The 20,094-nt window shown below is 36.6% G+C and overlaps 3 protein-coding genes across 11 annotated transcripts; 1 reads left to right on the top strand and 2 right to left on the bottom strand.

The window, feature by feature from the left end:
* Nucleotides 1–420: 420 nt before the first annotated feature.
* On the top strand, nucleotides 421–8,714 carry LOC147395067 (transcription factor GTE10-like). Of its 8 annotated transcripts, none has more exons than XM_086453963.1 (11): nucleotides 421–562; nucleotides 651–2,939; nucleotides 3,039–3,087; nucleotides 3,187–3,342; nucleotides 6,410–6,483; nucleotides 6,642–6,708; nucleotides 6,806–6,886; nucleotides 6,989–7,104; nucleotides 7,219–7,285; nucleotides 7,420–7,550; nucleotides 7,631–8,714. In XM_086453963.1, the coding sequence occupies exons 2-11, from the start codon at nucleotides 1,629–1,631 to the stop codon at nucleotides 7,922–7,924; spliced, it is 2,346 nt and encodes a 781-aa protein (XP_086310089.1). In that variant the 5' UTR covers nucleotides 421–562; nucleotides 651–1,628; the 3' UTR covers nucleotides 7,925–8,714. The 8 variants fall into 8 exon arrangements, with proteins under 8 accessions (XP_086310089.1, XP_086310091.1, XP_086310093.1 ...); XM_086453965.1 differs by having other exon boundaries at nucleotides 472–1,144; nucleotides 1,316–2,939; XM_086453967.1 differs by having other exon boundaries at nucleotides 472–1,144; nucleotides 1,349–2,939.
* Nucleotides 8,715–9,551: 837 nt separating this feature from the next.
* On the bottom strand, nucleotides 9,552–12,980 carry LOC147395068 (uncharacterized). Its single transcript, XM_086453972.1, has 2 exons — nucleotides 11,458–12,980; nucleotides 9,552–11,029 (listed from the first exon to the last, which is right to left on the bottom strand). Exons 1-2 carry the CDS (start codon nucleotides 12,166–12,168, stop codon nucleotides 9,785–9,787), a joined length of 1,956 nt encoding a protein of 651 aa, XP_086310098.1. The 5' UTR covers nucleotides 12,169–12,980; the 3' UTR covers nucleotides 9,552–9,784.
* Nucleotides 12,981–13,808: 828 nt separating this feature from the next.
* On the bottom strand, nucleotides 13,809–18,672 carry LOC147395069 (uncharacterized). 2 transcript variants are annotated; one of them, XM_086453973.1, is made up of 2 exons: nucleotides 18,521–18,672; nucleotides 13,809–14,430 (listed from the first exon to the last, which is right to left on the bottom strand). In XM_086453973.1, the coding sequence occupies exon 2, from the start codon at nucleotides 14,426–14,428 to the stop codon at nucleotides 14,009–14,011; it is 420 nt and encodes a 139-aa protein (XP_086310099.1). In that variant the 5' UTR covers nucleotides 14,429–14,430; nucleotides 18,521–18,672; the 3' UTR covers nucleotides 13,809–14,008. The 2 variants fall into 2 exon arrangements, with proteins under 2 accessions (XP_086310099.1, XP_086310100.1); XM_086453974.1 differs by lacking the exon at nucleotides 18,521–18,672 and adding an exon at nucleotides 18,376–18,491.
* Between the last annotated feature and the right edge of the window lie 1,422 nt (nucleotides 18,673–20,094).

Raw genomic sequence — 20,094 nt, forward strand, 5'->3', positions numbered from 1 at the left:
GTTTGGTTATCGGATTTACCTGGTCCAATGTGCACCTCTAAATATAATAGTAAAGATTTCATTGGAATCCGTTATATTTGCGCCCACCATGTATGCTTAGTGAACACACTCATGTCTAAAGATGAGCACAAATGGTGGGTGCAAGTCCCATCTAGAAATACTAAATGTTTTTGATAAAGACATCTTTATCATAAATTCAGAAAAGAGCACGTGCGTCACAACTCACAAGAAGCTATAAAGGTCAAAGCGGAATCGTGTGTAAGAGATCTCGTGAAACTTTTCAGTCCAGTTTTAGATTTTTTAGTGCGAATTCTAACTGTCCGATCTAAATCCAAGGGTGTAGAAAGAAACACGTTTAAAACCATTTTATCACATAGATTTACAGAGTTAACGGTCAGGATTTGACAAATGGAGTACGGACAAGGTGGCCGTGGGCATTATAAATAGAGGCTCTCGCGCTCGAAGAGGTATCTCTAATTCTCTCTTTCTCTCTCTCTCTAGAAGAGCGAAGAAGATTTTTCTAGGGTTTCTTTAGCTGCGAACGGCTGTGCTCGAGATCCAGGTTGTGTTGGATTTCTTGAAGCATTTCTAGAGTTTTTTTTTCCTTTCATTGTAGATTCTTGGATTGAGAAGTTAGATTTTTTTTTCAGAGAGGAGGCCATGGATTTAAGTAGAAGAGCGAACTAAGCGAGTGATCGCTGGTTTTGTTTTTCTTTTTCGCGTGTTTTGTGTTTCTTTCTCTAAGAGAACGAAGGAGATTTTCTAGGGTTTCTTTCGCTGCAAACGGCTCTACTTGAGATCCAGGTTTTGTATTGGATTTCTTGAAGCATTTTTTTAGGGTTTCCGCCATTGTTTCCTATCTTTAAAATTTTGGTAGAGCTTCGATTCATTCTTTCTATCTCTTTCTCTATATGTATCTCTATATATTTCCCTATTTATATAATTCTCTCATTCTGATCTTGGGGTTTGTATGTGTGGGGTGTCTATGCTTGAGTTAGGCTTGGGTTATATGTATCGGGGGAACTTTCTACCTCATTTCTTCAACAATTCTCCCTTTTTACCCCCATTTTGGTGAAGAGTTCAGCATTTGAGCCGAGGGGTTTCTACTTAGTTGAACAATTGGCGAATCAGTTTTTTGTTTATGGTAATTTCGGATTTGATTTGTGTCTTTTTTCCACGCTTTTTTATAAGAATTTGTCTTTGTTGTACTTGTTTGTTTTTAACCTGTAAATCTTTGAAGGGTGGGTTTGTTTTGAGTGTGTTATTAATCAAAATTCTTTTACTGATATATCAAAATTCTATCTTTTTATAACAGGATTTTAACTAAAATCTTTAATTCTAACTCCAGTCTTGTTCTTAGTCTTAATTGGAGAAAACAAGTGTGGTGGGGTTTAGGAGAATATCTGGATTTTGATCTCATTTGCAAAGAAACAGTACTTAAACAACAGCTCCTCTCAATGCAAATCTTGAATTGAACCTTATTCTGATTAAGAAACGCCGGATTATGGTTCAAACAGTAGTTTCTCACATTTCCCTCCAAGAACGCAAAACAGGGTGTTAATAGGAGTAATCTCGGGAATGAATTACAGTCCCGCGGTTGATATGTGCAGATTTTGGGGACTAAACTTATGGCACCTGCGATTCTTGTAGATTACACTGGACAGAAAGATTTGAACAAATACTCACACAAGCAATTAGTCCCAATGATGGGAAAGTCTCAGAGGTCCTCTAAAGGGTATTCATCTGGTTTTGTTTCAGATTACCGTCATGTGGTTGAGACTATGGCTGAATCTGAAGGGTTTGGTAGCTCGGGTAGAGTAGATATGGAAATGACCGGTTCAGAGGATTCCTCTACCCGAAAAAGGAAATGTATCAGTTTGAATTTTGGTAATTGTAATGGTTATGACTTCCCTGCACAAGTTCACTCGATATCAAAGATGTCTACATCTGAAAGGAAAGAGCTTGAGCTGAGGCTGAGAGCAGAGCTCGAACAGGTACAGACTCTAAACAAGAAAATTGCCCTGCGGTCTACAAATGTCGTCGAATTGTCGGCTTGTAGTGATATTCGCAGTGGTAATGATGGACCTAAGAGGCCCCCTCCCTTAAAATTTTCGTCTGGGCAGGGTAAGAAACGGGTTCCTCCGAGTCGGTATGGTCAACACATGAAACGTGGTCTTTCAGGAAGATTTGAATCTGTGAAAAAGGATCCTCCATCAAGCAACTCTCACAAAAAGTTGATGAACCAGTGTGATACACTGCTAAATTGTATGATGACTCATAAGTTTGGTTGGGTTTTTAATGACCCCGTCGACATTGTGAAGCTAAACATTCCAGATTACTTCACTGTTATTAAACATCCAATGGACTTTGGGACTGTAAAGAGAAAGATAACTTTGGGTGAGTACTCGAGTCCATTAGGGTTTCTTGCTGATGTGAGGCTTACCTTTTCCAATGCAATGACCTATAATCCACCCGATAATGATTTTCATATTATTGCCAAACAACTCAGCCAATTTTTCGAAATGAGATGGAAAGCTGTTGAGAAGAAACTCACAGTGACGGATTCTGTATCAACGCTCGTGCTATCTAGGGTCCCTAGAGAATTTGAAGCTGATAAGCGGAGCCCGCCGGTAAAAAAGAAGAAACTTTCTTCGACAAACCAAGATGTTAAGATGGACCCTGTTAAGCGGCTTATGACCAGTGAGGAGAAACATAATCTGAGCAAAGATTTAGAGTCTTTGAGTGCGGAGTTGCCTACAAATATTATTGATTTCCTGAGAGGACATAGTTCTAGTGAAAACCAACCTGGCGAGGAGGAGATGGAGGTTGATATTTATGTCCTTAGTGATGATACCTTGTTCACATTACGGAAGCTTGTCGATGACTATTTGCAAGAGAAACGAGTGAACCAGGCAAAAGCTGAGCCTTGCGAAATGGAGGTATCTTTGTCTTTCTTGAGTTCATGAAATGTGGTTTATTCTTTTGTTCAACGAGTCTCAGAAATATGTATGCGACCAATACTGTTTCTTTGATTGCAGATCTTGAACGAATCGGGACTTAGCAATTCATCGATGCAACCTTGCAAAGGTAATTTTCTATTTTTGTGAGAAATAATTATTAATGCATGATATTTGTGTTAAGTGGATTTTAGTGACAGTTGTTCTCATATATCTTGTTTGTTCACAGGAAATGATCCCGTCGATGAGGATGTAGATATTGGTGGGAACGATCCTCCCATCACAAGCTATCCTCCAGTAGAGATTGAAAAAGATACATCCCACAAGAATAGCAAATGCAGTAGTTCAAGTAGCTCCAGTAGTGATTCTGGTTCTTCATCTAGTGGTTTGTGCTTGTTTTTGGTGTACTTTTTCATTTTTTATTTTCCTTGCGTAATTGAGGATTGTGACGGACAAATTTTAATATTTTATTTGAGACTTTATTTTAGATCAGCAACTTTGTTGGAAGGCAATATGTATTCCTCAATAAATCGCCCACATCTATGCGTGTCCCAATAACATATTTGAAGCACATCATATACATCTCTTCCCTTTCCAATATTAATACTGCCAGTGTATTTCTATTGGAATTTGTTGTGGTATTGGAGTAATTTTTGTTCATTTGTTTCTTGATGCTTATTTTGATGAAAGTTCATGAGGTTTGAATGATTTATATCATTAAAACAGTCACAAGGGCCTTTGGCTACACCAAAAATAGCATGCCCTCTCTGAGGATGTTAAGGTCAACTTATTAGGATAGTTGCAACCTTAGAAATTCTTTTCAAGTCATTGATTGGATAAGGTCAAACATATTCTAGACGTCATCCTTGAACGTTTTGGTTTCCTATAAGAGAAGGGTTGTCACTGTAATCTATGTTAGTTCTAGTATCCTTCAGATGCAATTCCCCGACGTAGTGGACTTAGGAAGGTACATGTAAGGTTTTCTATTGAGGTAGTAGCTGATTGAGAAATAGGAATTAACTTTGGAGGCCATTGGGGGGTATAACTGAAAATTTATATGGAATGTAATTAATTTTTGTTTAATCTCAATGTTTACCCTTCAAAGTGTTGAGATTGGTTGAGTGTCTTTTTGGGCAAAACTAATCTATTCTTCTGTGTTGGGATTTGTGGGGACCTCCTTAAAACCTAGATTTGAATAGGTTTTTGGCAGAGGTTAAATTAATGTGCATAAAAAATAATCTGGGTTATATTTTGTATTGGGTTTTCATTGGTTTTTATGGGTTGGCCAAATTTATTATGGGAAACCAGAGGAGCAAGTTGCATTATAAGTGAGACTCCTTCACAATGACAAGTAAATCTAGGTAACCGTTAGATGAACAACCTTGATAGCTATTTTGGTGTAGAATTTTTTTGTTTCTTGTTATCCCAATTTATCCCGTGAAGTGCCTCCAAAATTGGCATGAGACATCACTCCATTTGATATTGAAGGTCTGACAACTTAGTCATTTACTTTAAAAAATGTATATGATTAAGTTTTAATATTCATGGGTCTTGTGGACTCTTTATGGAATTCCTGTTCATGTGAATGATAATACAAAAATACGATTTTGATATTTGTGGGTCTTGTGGACTCTTGACTCTTCACTGAATTCATGTGCATTTGAAAGTAATTGGATAATACATTTTCCATTAAAATAAAAGACATGAATGAAGAAATTAAGAAAGTATTTTGTAGCTTGTAAGACAAAAAGAATAAATTATTGGAAGCTTGGTAGGAAGGTGGACATCTGTTCAACAACCAAAGGTTTTTTTTTTGTATTCTATGGCCCTCATCGGTTGATGATGTCGACGGTTAAATGTCTAAAACAATATAAAAATACAACAATCTTTCATCGTGTTGGAAATAAATGAAAAAAATTGAACTACTTGTCCCTTTTCATCTTGGGTTTAGTAGTTGATTGAAAAACGATAACTCAATTCTTAAGAGGAGCCTAATTAGTTCTCTCCTAATCTCGATGGTTTACCCTCCAACAAACAATGAATCCTGAAATTGGTTGGGTGTCCTTTAGGGAACTAGTCAATTCTTTATGTTCAAGATTGAAGTGGAACACACCAAGTCCTAGGCTTCGAATTGTTTGGGGGAGATTCAATTGGAGCTTACCATGTTTCTATAAAAATTATGGGTGATGATTACTTGTTTACATAAAAATAAATGAATTGTATTGTCAGTGAAAGTTTTACCAATATTATGGACATAAATTCCTTTTGTTGAGTTACCTCTTGAGGTGACTCTCCTGAAGGGACTCTTTCTTGAGAACAAATATTCAAGGTAACCATTTGATGAGCAAAGCTTGATATATTTTAGGTGTCATATTCTTGGGGCCTTTTCCCCTATGTATGCCATGAAGTGCTCCTAAATTTTCATGGGACCTACTCCATTCGATATTGAAGATTTGAAACCTTAGTCATTTCCTTCCCATTTTGGAAGAAGTGTGGTTGGAGGTTTTGATATTTGTGGGTCCTGTGGACTCTTGATTGAATTCATGTTCATGTGAAGGTAATAGTGCTATGTTTCTTCTATGAAATTTCTTCTTCCTTTATCTCACTCTTTCAAATTGGCTGGGCCCAAAGAAAGGATGCTTTGGTCTATTATCCTTTTGCTATTTGTTGGGGCATTTGGAAGGAGAGGATCTCGAGAATGTTTGAGGGAAAGCTAATTCGATGCAGAACATTATCCTCAATATCTTGGGTTTTATCTTTTTTTGGTCGATGTTGTTTCCAACTGTATAGAGTTTTTCTTTGCGGACTTTCTTTTTAGATGGGACCAAATTTGTGGGTCCTAGTTTCCTGTTTGTATTTTTCTTGTAGGTTCAGCCTCCTCTTTTTTTTCTCATTAACAAATTTCTTGATCTATAAAAAAGGAAAGAAGGTATTTGGTAGTTTTGAAGACAGGAAGTATAAGTCGTTGAAGGCTCTCAAACCAAAGTTGGTAGGAAGGTATGAAGAGGGAATAATTTAATGAGACAACGAAGGGTGCTTTTTTATCTGTAGCCCATATCTAGAAAATTACTTGTTGGCAAAGTCAGTTGTTTAAGTGCTAAAATGATATAAAAATACAAAATCACCAAACTTGTTGCCAACTGAGAGGAAAAGATTGAGCAACGCATCCTATGTTATGTTGTGTTAGTTATTGATTGTGAAAGAGGAGCATATTTAGGGAGATGATATGGTGTTACAACTCAAATTTTATATGGAGCATAATTGGTTATTGCTTAATCTCAATTGTTTACCCTTCAAGTAATTGTTGAATCCTGATGTTGTTGAGTGTCCTTTTGAGATGGGTTTTTGTAAATTTGCTCTGCCATCATGTAACTAAAAGCACTGGCTTGCTTCTTGTCTACTATTTTGTCTCAATTTCAAAGCTTGTTTTTTATTTAGAATGTTCTTTGCAGATTCCGACTCCAGTAATTCTTCTGGCAGTGACTCAGATCCTGCTAAAGCTTCATCTCCAGTGAATGCTACAAAGGTATATCCTGGTTTTGAGTATTGAATAAATTCATTAACATGGTTATTTGGTTGGTTTTTGGAGAGTCATCATATGCTATATGACCTTAATCTCTCTCTTACACCTGCCTTCTTCATTGGTATCTAAACTGTAATAATTTCTGTCTCCCTTTGACACAGGAGACTAGTGTTCCTGGAGCACCTTTAGATCAACAGACAACTAATCTTGTTAATCAAGATGGAGATGGTAAATTTTCAAGTTCTATTTTATTCTGTCAAGTAAGCTTTTCATGTTGGTGCGTGGTACATGGTATATTGATGATGTTATTCTTGAATACATGCAGAACCTCTTAGTGTGTTGGATCAATTTGAGCAGAATTCTCAGCCAAAGCAAATTTCTGTTGTGGCAGATAATCGTCAAGAAGGTAAGTATATAGATGTTATAGAAGAGAATTGTCTGCTGGTGAGTGTAAATCTTTCACTTTTGGTACATCCTCCTCTCAGCTGATCTTCTACAAATTTTTTAGGGGAGAGTGATCCACCAGAGAGGCCGGTCTCTCCAGAAAAGCTATACCGGGCAGCTTTGTTGAGGAGCCGTTTTGCTGACACCATTCTTAAAGCTCGAGAAAAGACACTAAACCAGGTCGGTTACAAATTTGGGCTGGTTATTGAAAATTTACCCTATTTGTACCTGTCCATTTTTCAAGTGTATTCTACTCCGGATATGATCGGGTACAACTATATCTGCTGAGGTCAGGGTGAAAAGGGGGATCCTGAGAAACTGCGGCGTGAGAGGGAAGAACTAGAAAGGCAACAAAGGGAAGGTTTGGACTTGCAACACTTACAACTCGAACTTCTTTATAAGTTTGTTTTGTGTGATCAATGTTTACTCCATCATGGGTGTCTTTAGGATAAATGATTCTTAATTTTGAAGTATTGTGGTTTTTCTTGTAATCAGAAAAAGCTCGGCTGCAAGCTGAAGCCAAAGCTGCTGAAGATGCTCGGAGGCAAGCCGAAGAAGAGGCTGCTGCTGAAGCAAGACGTAAGAGGGAACGCGATAGAGAAGCGGCACGTCAGGCATTGCAGAAGGTAAGAAATATTCAGTTATGCTTAGTTTTCCTTTGGTTTTCAGTTTGACATAAGATCTTGTCATCCGTCCCCATGTGCAGATGGAAAAAACAGTCGAAATTAACGAGAATTGCCAATTTCTTGAAGATTTAGAAATGCTTAGTTCTGGTCCTGTTCCGCATTTAGCAATAGATGAGACAGGCTCAGATCAGTCCCTAAATGGCATTGGTGGTTTCAATCTCCAGGGAAGTAGTAACCCATTGGAGCAACTCGGATTATACATGAAAATGGATGATGATGAAGAGGAAGAAGGTGAACTCGACAGTGTTCCAGAAGCAACAAATAGTATTCCGGAAAAGAAAAATAATGATGTCGAGGAAGGAGAAATCGATTAACAAGAACCCATGCATGTGCTGCCTGCATATTGATTTATGATCCAAGGAACCGAAAATGGATTAATTCATCTCAACCCTTGGGCAGGTACTATGGTTCTTTTCTTTCGTGCTGGCCTTTTTGTTTTTTTTTTCCTTCAAGGGCCTGTGCATATGTATTTGCTACTGTTCACAGTAGCTTCAAGAGAAGAGAGTTCGTAGTCGAGTTTTGGATGGAAATACTTTTGGCTTTGAATGGAAATGGTGTGGGTTCTCATGGAAGAAGAAAGAAATCTAATGATAGATGGTTATGCATGGAGACTGGCTGATCTGTGTATTTGTTGTAAGAGATGCCCATCTGTAGCACATCCAAGCATCATAGGAAGAGATACGTGTGATGTTAAAATATTGGCGATGAGATCTTGACTAAATGAGAATCTATTTTGCGAAGAGAATGACGACCAATGGTTCAATGGAGATTTAAGAAGATAAGCATAGATTTGCAGGGAAACTCTGTACACTTATTCTGCTTCAGCCAAACCTCTTTTCAACCATGTGATGAATGTGTGCCCCAGCTCACGATTTCTTCCTCCTATTTCTCATCTTTATTGCTTCCAAATGTCTGATAAAACAAGATTGCAGGGGACAGAAACATGAGAGAAAAAAAAGAATATTGAAATTTTGGGTGGTTCTGTTTGGGTTATGGGTTGTGGTGGTGGTGGCATAGTGTATGAGTTTTGATAGTTTAATAATATGGTCTCAGTAGAATGTATGTCTCTTAAGATTTATTATAGAATGAAATTGATTTATTTCATGTTTGATTTCCCCTTGTAGAACAATGTTAATTGTATAGATAAGTCTAGGGTTTTAAGTACCTTTGAACCACCATCATCCTTCTCTGGTTTTCTTTTGTTGATGATGGCCTGTGCTTCCTTCTTTGGACCCAAAAATGGGTTCACGGTTTCACTCATTGGTGCCACAGCGAGCGAGCCCATCCAAATCAACATGTTTTTTCGGTTGATAGTGCCCACCACATCATACTTCTACTGTACCCACAAAATAGGTGTATGTGTTATACTTGTTGATGTTTTCATTGCGTTTGGATAGAACTTCTTGACGACTTCTGCTCCCGTGGAGAGTAGTATACGTTTGGATAGGTTTTTGCTCTTGTGCGTAGTTCAGCATTTGTGGAATGTCAATTTTGTTAAATTATTTTACTGCACAATATCGTACAAGCCCAAAATCTTCCAATAGATGATCTTGTCAGTAATGTTGCAAGGTTCTTCTCAAAAGATAGATTTTCTTGAAGAATCCATTTTGATGCCTTGTGAGTTGTGACAAGGTTCGCAAAGTTTAGGAACCTATCTACAATTTTTCGAAGTTCAAGAACCTATTGACAAGAGTCGTTATAATGTGACTCGAAAAAAGTACCTAGTCTATACGCAGTTGATGTGGCAAATGCATAGAACCATAGATCACTTTCTTCAAGATACACAAGGAAAAAGATCTACGGTTCTATGCACTTGCCATGTCAACCATGTACAGACTGTGTATGTTTTAACAAGTCATTTTATCATTAATCTGACTAATTGACAATTATGACAAAATCCAGGGACCAATTCATAAAAAATAAAAAATAAATCTTGTTTTTTAACAATTGTTTTATCTTATGGCCTATTGTTGTAGGGCTTGTGATGGACTATGTTACCTGGTTCAATGGTTCCCTCAAGAAAAATAAATGACATACAAGGAAAAATTAATTGTGAAAAATTGAAGGAACACTTGGATAAAATATTCGACTTTATAAATAAAGAAAGCCCGAGTTGGACACATTCTTCGCTTCGATATCAGAAACACTGGACAATCCATCTCTTTGGGTCAGTTTCATTGTGCCATCGTTAGCACCGATTGCTCGTAATCATGGTGTGGCTGTGGTCTGTTAACTTGGTCATCCACTGTGAGACCTTGTGCACCGAAACAAAAATACTGGTTCATCAACCTCTTATTGACTAAGGTTGATTTGTCGGCTGCACTCTTACTTCCATTATACACACCTTTTAGCTTATCTAATGAAGTAGGCGAAGACATTGACGATCTTGAGAAATAACTACAAGGTGACTGTAATGAAGCTGTTAAATGTGGTGTGGGTTGGATGACACCATGCATTAGTCCCAAAGCGAATTTCTTCTTAGTAGATGGACTCGGATAATTGTTGCCGACTGAAAAAACCCGTTTGTTGTTTGTAAGTGATGATTGTTTCGAGAATCTCTGTCGGAGTGGGGTTGGAGTGTCCTCAAAATCACCCCATTTGTTGTATGACCTCAATGAGTCCTCATCTCCCAACTTCTCTACGCCTTCAGATTTCTTCCCTTTCTGCTTAGGCCACCAGAGTAGAATCTTGAGACGCCTTGCAGAACCTAACTTTTTATTTTCCGAGAAATGTCTTTGTTCGCTCGAGCAAGAACTCAACCTCACGTTGACTTGATCATCATTGCCATCTGTTGTTTCAATGCCTGAGTACAAAAAAATCTCAGCGTCGGGGATTCTAAAGGTAGTTCCAGGACTACTTCCCACACCTTGCATCTTTAGGTGGGAAACAATGGCACTTCTTGCCATGTGATCTTGACAATTAGAAATACCCCCAGCCGAAATCAAATGTTTGATGAGTATTTCTGATGATGCAGAATGTCTCCGTTGCTTGAGTAGATCTAGAGGGGTCATGCCATCGACATCAGGGATGTTTAGATCAATCGATGGCATTGTCATCAATAGTTCGACCAAATCAGAGTGAATGTTCCCAACGACAGCCATATGAAGAGCGGTTCTTCCGTGGTTGTTTCTCATATTGATGACATCTTGCATGTTTACAATCTTTCCATAGACCAATTGCTTCATGAGCTCAATTTGTCGGTCCAACCTTCGGAAACCAGGAGTGCAGAAACTGGTTACAACCATATGGAGGAAAGTATCGCCCGAGTTGTTTGTTAAAGAGGTGGATCCGGGAGATGAGAGAATTAGAGCCTCCACCACGGCTAAGTGACCCTGGTAAGCGGCCACGTGCAATGCAGTGTTCCCTTGATTATCTGTAGAGGTAATGATGTCGAACGATGACACGAGATACTCTACCACCTGCATTGATGAACAAAATGGGTTACAAGTTCGAAAAAAAAAAGAGGCTAAAATATTGTTTGAATGTCTCCTGAGTTCCACCCCCATGAGTGCTACTTGAGAGATGCAACTTTGATGCCCTTTTCAAGAAACAATCTATCTGTCAAGAATCTGGGTATCAGTTTCTGTTCGTTATCAATGTTACTATCGACAGTCGATCACAATAATGTTAGATATTTACAATGGAATCGGCTTGTTTGGGGGAGAAAAATTGGGGCAAGATAATACAAGTCAAGAAAGATTTTGTTTGGAACCGTTTTGAAAACAAGTTTTTCCCACACAAGACTATCGGTTTTAGGCCAATTTATGGATCAAATATTTAAAGGAAATTTAGGAAATAATTGCGAAAAAAATTTCTCTAGAGCACACAGTAGTAGTGGAAGCCTCACCTCAACCTGTCCTCTGCTAGAGGCAGCATGCAAGATAGTAGAGCCTTGAACATCTCTATAAACCAAAACATCAGGACAATCTCCAATTAGTTCTTTCAAAATCTCCAAATTCCCTCCTCTTGCCACAGCATGAACAGCTCTATTCATCATCTCCCACCTAAAAACCAAAGGAAGCTCCCCTGACTTCTCTTCTAATTCTCCACGGTCACTGTTCATCAAACACTTTGGTGAAAGCGACAAATCAAACAAGAGCATGAAAACCTCATAATTCTTGCCCCTCGCAGCGGCGTAAAATATATCAGAGATACCATATTCTCCTTCTCCAAATACAAGGAAAGGGTCTCTCTCAAGTAATTCCTGAACAAACCCCATATCTCCTGCCGAGGCAGCGGTGTATAAAAGCCATCCACCGTAGCGGGCTCGGATGAGAGAGTTGTTTCCTCTCTTTGTTTCACATTCAAGGAAGAGTTTCCGGGCAACTTGAGAGCGACATTGGGCAATGTCATCAAATTGGGCTTCATCGTCCCATACGGTCTCAAGGCGGCGAATTCGGCGGAGGGAAGTGAGTTTGATGAGGAGGTTGGTGTCAAGGTAGAGGAGCTCCAAGACCACGTCGTAGTAGCCATTGGCAGCAGCCCAGTCAATGGGGGAAGCATACCACCATTGGTCTCCAGTGCTCTCCCATCGGAGAGGGAAGTATGAAGGAGGCATTAGGAGTCGAAATAGGGAGGAAGTTTGAGATTAATGGAGGAAAAATTAGAGGAAATTAAGCAAACCCAATTGATATAACATCAAGAAAATACAGCCAAAAAGAAAATTAAAATTCAAGAGGGCAATTGAGGTACCCACCAAAGAAAACTTTGCAGACAAATTAATGCTCTAGAAGAGAGGGGGAAAAACGAAGAAAAATCAGAGGAGATTAAGCAACCCCAACTGATATAACATCAAGAAAATACAGAAAAAAATAAAATAAAAATTCAAGAGGGCAATTGATGAACCCACCAAAGAAAAACTGCTAAATTGCAGAAAAATTAATGCTTTAGAAGAGAGTTCAAATATAAGTAAGAAAAACTAACTCTTAAGATCTATCAGAGTTCAAATATAAGTATAAAAAGAGAGGAACCACAGAACTAGTTAGCAGATTAAAGAAGACCCATTAAAGATTATCCAAAGAGAAAACATAAATACCAATAACATGGTCCATTAGAGCTCAGAGAATGTAAAAGAAGAAGAATCAGACCAAATTACACACAAAACAATAAAAATAAATAAAATAAGTGAGAGTAGGAGATAGATCTTAGAGCTGAAAGAAGAAGTAGTAAGTGTTACAGATAAGGAAGAAGACACTTCAAGATAAGTTGGGTGGACTTAAAGATTCAGAATTAAAAGCAACAAACCTCAACTGTATTTCAGAGGTCAGAGATGTGGAGAATGGTCTCTTTCTGGTTTTTTTGGAGTGATTTAATGGTGGAGAAGAAATGATGAAAATGTTGAAAGAATGTATGAAAAAGGCGAAAGATTCCCTTTGGTCCGTGAAGACACAGTGTTGTACTGTAATAGCATCCCAATGCTCTACCAATATCTACCTATTTTTTTACCAAAAAAAAAAAATTAGTCCAAATGAATCTCTAATTTTTTATTTTAATATTTTTTTAGGGGGGAGGAGTTAACAATGTCAGAAGAGAGTTGGTTTTAATTTGTAGATTTGAGTAATTCTGAGAAAAAAGATGTTACCACATTTTCCCAGAAGGGTCAGGTTGATGAACATATTTCATCCTTATAGGAAAATAATTCTTCTTCTGGAAAATAATTTTGCATAAACAAGATTGATTTTTAATCGTATCTCGGAGAAATGCATCTACTGGCATGCATGCGCCACCATGTCAAGATGTCCCCCATGTATCCCCTACTAAGGTCACTCCAGCATTAATCTAGATTTTATTCTTAAAAGAAAAAAAAAACATTTTAACAGCAATTTGCAAAAGAGAACTTCTATTGCCACACCAATTCTTATATAAATCACCAAAGATGATCCTCCAGTCTTTTAGAAAACATGAGCGTATTTTAATGCTAATAATGGCTGGCGAGATTCAAAGGGAACGACTACTTGCAGATCGCTTAGAACCAATTGCATCTCGTCACTAAAAAGTTCCTTCTTGCACTCGATGATTGCGTGCCAAAAGAAAATTTCTTCTAGAGAGAGAGAGTGATGGTTCCCAGGGTCGGATGTCTGATTCTTACAGCACAAAACACATAAAAACTACCCAAATATTCACCTCAAAGATGCTGTTACAGCACAAGACACAAAATGCCATACAAAAGAGGAAAAATTCGGCGCTGAAATTTGAAGATTGAACCCAAGAAACATCAAATTTGGGCTGAATAAAATAGCAAAAAACTACAAACAATTGTATTTCTTTCAAATAGAGAGAATATTGTGCATTGTATTTCTTTCAAACAGAAACAAATAATTGGTTTGCATTTTTCCTACAATGCCATTTCGTCATTTTGCAATCACGCAAAATGAGTTAATTTCCATTCGTATCTGTGCTCAGTTCTTGGCCTTCACAGAGTTGTTTTCCTTGATCCTCTCTCTGTTGTCCAGCTTAACAAAACGTTTGAGATCTTCATAGGAGAGAGTTTCCATGTTCTTCCTTCGTAGTTCACTCAATGCAGGCCGTTTATCAAGCAAGTGCGACAACCAATCAGGGTATTCAGAGTCTGCCATGATCTTAGGGTCCGCTCCATCCTTGAGGATATTGGCACCAACCACTGTTGTGGACTTTATGTCTTTGGTGAGTAGGGATGCTTTTGGAGAATCACCAGCTGCACCTCCTTTCGCACCCTTCTTTGCTTTACTACCACCTGCAGCTTTACTACCTCCCGCTGAAAATGTTCTGCAACCCACCACCCTGATAGCCTCCTTGGTGACGGTGATACTTCTCAACAATCTGGTACACCTCATCGCCATTTCTTCACTCATGAAACATTAGAATTTAAATTTTTTTTTGATATAATGGTTTCTAGGTTAGAGGGAATAATCAACTGTTGCATCATAATCACAAAGTCGGAGTACAGATTTAAAACGGCAAGGGAAAACTACAGAGAAAGCATAAAAAACGGAAAAAAAAAAAACGAGAAAGAAACATTAAAAATGTATACATATAAAATTTATCTTAATTTATTCTATGCTTTCAATATAACATGTTCTCAAACATAATAATACATGTTATAATGCCCAAAAAAAGAAGTTTACTCATCAACATATCTTTTGTTCAAAATAATACAATATGGAGAAAAAAATGAGAAAAATATCAAGATATTATCATCAAATCCCATATTTTTACATTTATGAATCAACAAATTCTATTATGTATCAAATCCCACATTATAAAACATTAATGAACAAAATCACAAACAACTATAAGGCAACAATGAAAGTGTTTATTATTTTATTTTTTCTTTAAAAAAATGTGTTTAAAATTGAAAAAACACGGCTTCTTTAAAATAAAATAAAAAAACGCATTTTTTATCGTTTTAATCGTCGGAGGTGTAAGATGTGTTTTAAATGTGTTTTCTTTTCTTAAAAAAAAAAAAAAACGCCTTTATTGTTACTATGGTTTGCGTAAATGCATTTATTTCATACAGACATACTTAACACTTGTGCAGTTTGGGAGACATGGTTGGTTTCTTTTTATCTCATCATCTACAAGCAATTAAATTTGATTCAAAAGGCATAATATAGGTTTTTTTTTTCTTTCTGATTTGTTGTATACTTCATATTGTACATAACTCAGCTAGTTTTGACTTCCCCTCTCCTTTCAGTTGAGTCTGTAGTCAAAATCTTAAGTGTGAATATACCTAAGATTTTCAGTAAAGAGAATAACCTCCTAGAAGAACAGTCCACCTTTTACTAAAATCTTCGAGAAACTTTTGATGTGTTAATAACAGGTTTCCTGGGGATGAACATGGTGGTGTCTTCTGTTTCAAGTTTAAATTTGCTACGAATAAAGAAAATGAGTGTTCCATAAAAGTCCAAATTTCTAGATTTTTTTTTTTTGATAATTGTAATATATTAATAAAAAGGAGAGAAACAACAATCAAGGAGGCCGAGATGGCCTCTAAGAGAAACCAAACAAGGAAAAAAAATAAAAAATCACAAAAAAGTGTTCCATCTAAAAACAAAGTCTTCAAAAGTAATCCCAGCAAAGTCTATGTTTTGTTTTAAAATTTCTAGATTTTAAACCTCATAAGGATCAAAATGTTTTTTGTTGATCGCATTCAAGCTAAACTAGCTTCTTATAACTTAACTAAGGGTTACAAGCAGTGTTAGCTTGGCACTTCCAATTTGAAATTTTTTGTTGTCCGAGCATGTCAACACGACATGGAACTTTTGGGTAATTACCAGCATATGGTAGAACTAATTTTTCCAAAAATAAAAAAAATAAAAAAATTCTAAAACAAATGAACATTGAGAATGTGTATCATAAACTCTAATAATGTGGATAGCTATCCAACTCAAAGTTTCTTTCATGCACCACTAATTACTTGATTACTACCTAGAAAATTTGTTGTACCTGAATTTAATATTTGTATGGCCATGCCACCGTATTGGAATTTTCCAAGGTTGTCTTAGCAGGCACCTAGCACCCGTGCCATGTGTCAAGCAGGGGCAGAGCTATTGGGGGCAATTGCCCCCACAAAACTATGAGATACACCTGTATTTTCAACTAATTACAAGCCCCATTTTCCCCCACCCCCTCACCTCTCTCCAATTCCCCCTCCCTGCATTCCTCCCCCCTTCAATTTTTTGAAGTTGACACTGCCTCTTAAGCGGGCCCTCTCTCATAGACTAATTGGAAATGACCTAACTATCGTTTTCTTCAAGTTCTAACTCAAAACCTAAATAGTTTGCCCCCACTACTAGAAAATCCTGGCTCCGCCCCTGGTGTAAAGGTAACATTGGTTACAGGGAACAAAAAAAAAAAATTAAAAATTAAAACTTTTGAATTACTACTCTATACCTACACTAACACATGCGTATAAGGTGAAGTGGTAAACACCTTTAAAGGTGAGCTTTGATGCGTAAGCTTCAGACATCTATTTAAAAAACAGACCTAAATTTCTAATACATCAATGTCTTAATAGAATCCATCCAAAACCCTAACTCAGGTCAATCCTTATAAGGACTTTAGCAATTGTTTTAAGCACGATTAGAAGAAATTACTCTCGCAAATTTCATTTCCCACCCAATATTATACCACTTCTTCTCGATGTCCAATTTTATAGACGGAAATTTCCTCTATTTTAGGCAAAACCATACAAAAATTCTTAGAAGAGTGAAGTAAATTACAATTACGGTTTATGATTGGTTATTGATCCAACAGAAAACAATATGATCTCTAAAGTTTGAATTTTACAAATTAAACTAATCTGAGAAAAAGAAAAAAATAATAAGGGTGTGTTTGGAAGGGGGAGTTGGAATTGGTGGATTTTGTTGCAATTCCTAAAATAAACATCCACGTTTGGTTGTCCGCCGTGGGAATTTAGTTAAGGAATTGTACACAACTCCAACTTCGGCGTTTGGACAACCAACTTGGAATTGAAGTTGATATATATATTTGAATAAATAATCTATATTTGAACCCATGACTTCAAAGTTGCATTATAGTATGTCAATCAACTCATCTATCGGTCTAATAACATAACTCTTACTCAAAAAAAAAGAAAAGTAAACCCTGTCAATAAAATCGAACAACATTCCTTATTCAAATAAAATAGTAAATCCTACAAATTAAATGTAAAATTGTCCAAAAATAAACGATCCAATGTTCCTTATTCAAGTAAAATAGTAAATCCACCAGCTAGATATACTCTTAAGATCAAGTTTCTGAAGATATTCCAAGAAATGGTCGTATTACTATTTTAGATTTGAGTAAAATACATACTAATGGGTTAATAGTTGGTGTCTTGGCTGATATGAAAATTCAGTTCTATTTTAGCTATACTAATAATACAGGCTCATTCTGATGTTATTTCAAAATAAAATGCTCTTTATGAGTTACTTAATCTAAGAAAGCCCCACGAACCTAAGATAGATTTTTCCTTCATATTAGACCAACAATGGAAGTGAATAAATGATTTTTTAGCTAATTTGATGTTACATATAAACTTATATTTCAAATGTACACCAACTATGCAGCCAAAGGCTCCATAAAACTAAGGGTAATTACTAGCTTAATAAATGTGCCATAACTATGCACCCCAAAACTCTATAAAATTAACAGGGTTAACTACTTACTTAAGGACTTAGACCCATAGCTCAGTTGGCTCAGTTGGTTTGAAACATTGCAAAACAACTTTAAGGTCGTGGGTTCATGTCCAGCTTACCCAAAAAAAAAAAAAAAACTAGTTTGAACATAGCAAACATTGTGGTGCACCTTAAAATTTATTCTAACGAACTTCTGTGTTACAATTCCACCTATACTTTGGAACCAGGTCTGAATTACTATAAGAAAGATCCAGATACATTTAAGGTGCCATCAAGTATCAATTTGAACATCTATTTCTCACATTAACAATAAAGGGACCACTTACTAAGAACCATGCATTAGAGATCAGCAATGGCGAGTTACGTTGATAAACTACAAGACCCCCAAATTTGTGGGATGAGGCATTTATGACAATGATGACGATTAAGCCAATAAAAAATGCCTCAAAATTTATAAAAACTTGAGAACTTGATATGTTCTAATGACTTTCTTCTGCAATTAGTGATACTTAAGAATCAATATCATAATTTTTGTTCTATATTGTCCCCAAACTTTCTATGTTTATTTACAGATCAAAAGATATTTACTTTGTTCTTTAATACTATTTTTTAGTGGAAAAATAACCATACCCACATCATAAAATTACCTAATTTTGACTGCAACAGTTATCAAACATTCGGAGAGAGGGCTTCGTATCGTTACACACACACACACACAGACCCTAAGAGATTTCAGGGAAGAATTCAATCTCACAGATACAGAAAAGAAATCGAGTGATATGTAGTTCATACCTGGTTTGAACTTGGCTCTCCTTTCGATTGATAAATTGGGGGAGAGAGAAAGAAAATTAGGGTTTTGAGGGTTTTTGCAGGGTGTACTAGTGTGGACATTTGTGTCAATGCGTATCTCGATACGTGTTGTGAGATTCCAACCTAGATCCGATTCCATAGGCACAACCTAGGGTAATCCATGGATCAGGTCAACCCGACAACCCTGTTTTTCCATTCCAGCAGATCACATAAAAAAAATAAAGAGATACTATTACCCCACCAACTTTTACTAACGCCACACCAACCGTGTGCAATTCTTGGATGCTTTATAAAGAAATTGGTGTGACGTTAGTAATTCTCTAAACAGATGGGATCTGAGCTTTCGAATAATGTATTAGTCCATTGCATCGGGTCTGGATAGGGGAATTAGGATCCAATACACCTACTAAATTGTTCTAGATTAAATCTTATTTAATATTTGTATAGATAAAAGACCAAAAGACTTCATAATCGTACATTAGTCACCTTGAGATTCATGTCAACGATGAATCAATAAATCACATCTTGAATCATTATAAAGTATCTCACATTATCTTGGTCCCACTTTAACTTTTTTTTTTTTCCCTTTAATTTTATGGGTCTTGTTAAGGTGTGCCCACTTTTTTTTTCCCCTTTAATTTTATGAGTCTTGTTAAGGTGTGCCCTAAGACACACGTTAAAGTGCATTAAATACACCTTAGAAACAAGCTCTAGGGTATTTTTGGTTAAAAAATATACTTTTTGGGGATAGTTTCGATTCAAAAATCAGATCCCAAGGCACATTTAATGAACTTTAACTGTGCCCGTAACAAAATCCTAATTATATAGACGGGGGAGGCCTACTTGAAGTCCCTAGAAAAGATGATCCCTTGACGAGGAAGATGATTGCTCACCTTAAGTTGATTGAGAATGGAGATCACGAGAATAAGGGGGATAAGAGGTTATAAAAAGTTTATTTTTTTTAAGTAAAAAAGAAAAAATCGATGGTTAATTATATATCATATATAAAATTATAATATTTATTTTATAAAATCGGATGGAATGTAAATGCCTATCCGAAATATGTTCGATTACCAAAACAATATTTGATTTCCTATCCGAGATCTGAAATTTTCGGATAATAGTCAAAATTTCGAATATAAATTCAAATTGATTCAAATTTTCGATTATCCATTGATAGGCTTAGAAAATTCATTAAGTGGGGTGCAGTTTGTACTCACTTTTCAAGTGAGGTGACATTATGAAGGCAAAGGTGATGGAGAGTGGCTTTTAATTTGGATAATGCTGAAGTAACATTAAAATGTACATCGTGGGACATTTCTGACGTGCTTGCATGTTAGAAGCATACTTCCATCAAAAACATCTATGATTCTGGCACACATCCATGTCAGAAATGTCCCCACGATGCATATTTCAATGTTACTCCAGCTAGACTCTTTTAATTTTGAACAAATTGAAGAAAGCAAAAAAGTTAATGACGGAACTTAAAATGAGTCGAAGATCCCAATTTTTTTTTAATTATTATTTTTATACTAAGATTCAAATCTATAACTGAT

This window comes from Akebia trifoliata, chromosome 9 (assembly GCF_017979445.1).
Source record: "Akebia trifoliata isolate Shusen 1 chromosome 9, ASM1797944v1, whole genome shotgun sequence".
Lineage (NCBI taxonomy): Eukaryota > Viridiplantae > Streptophyta > Magnoliopsida > Ranunculales > Lardizabalaceae > Akebia > Akebia trifoliata.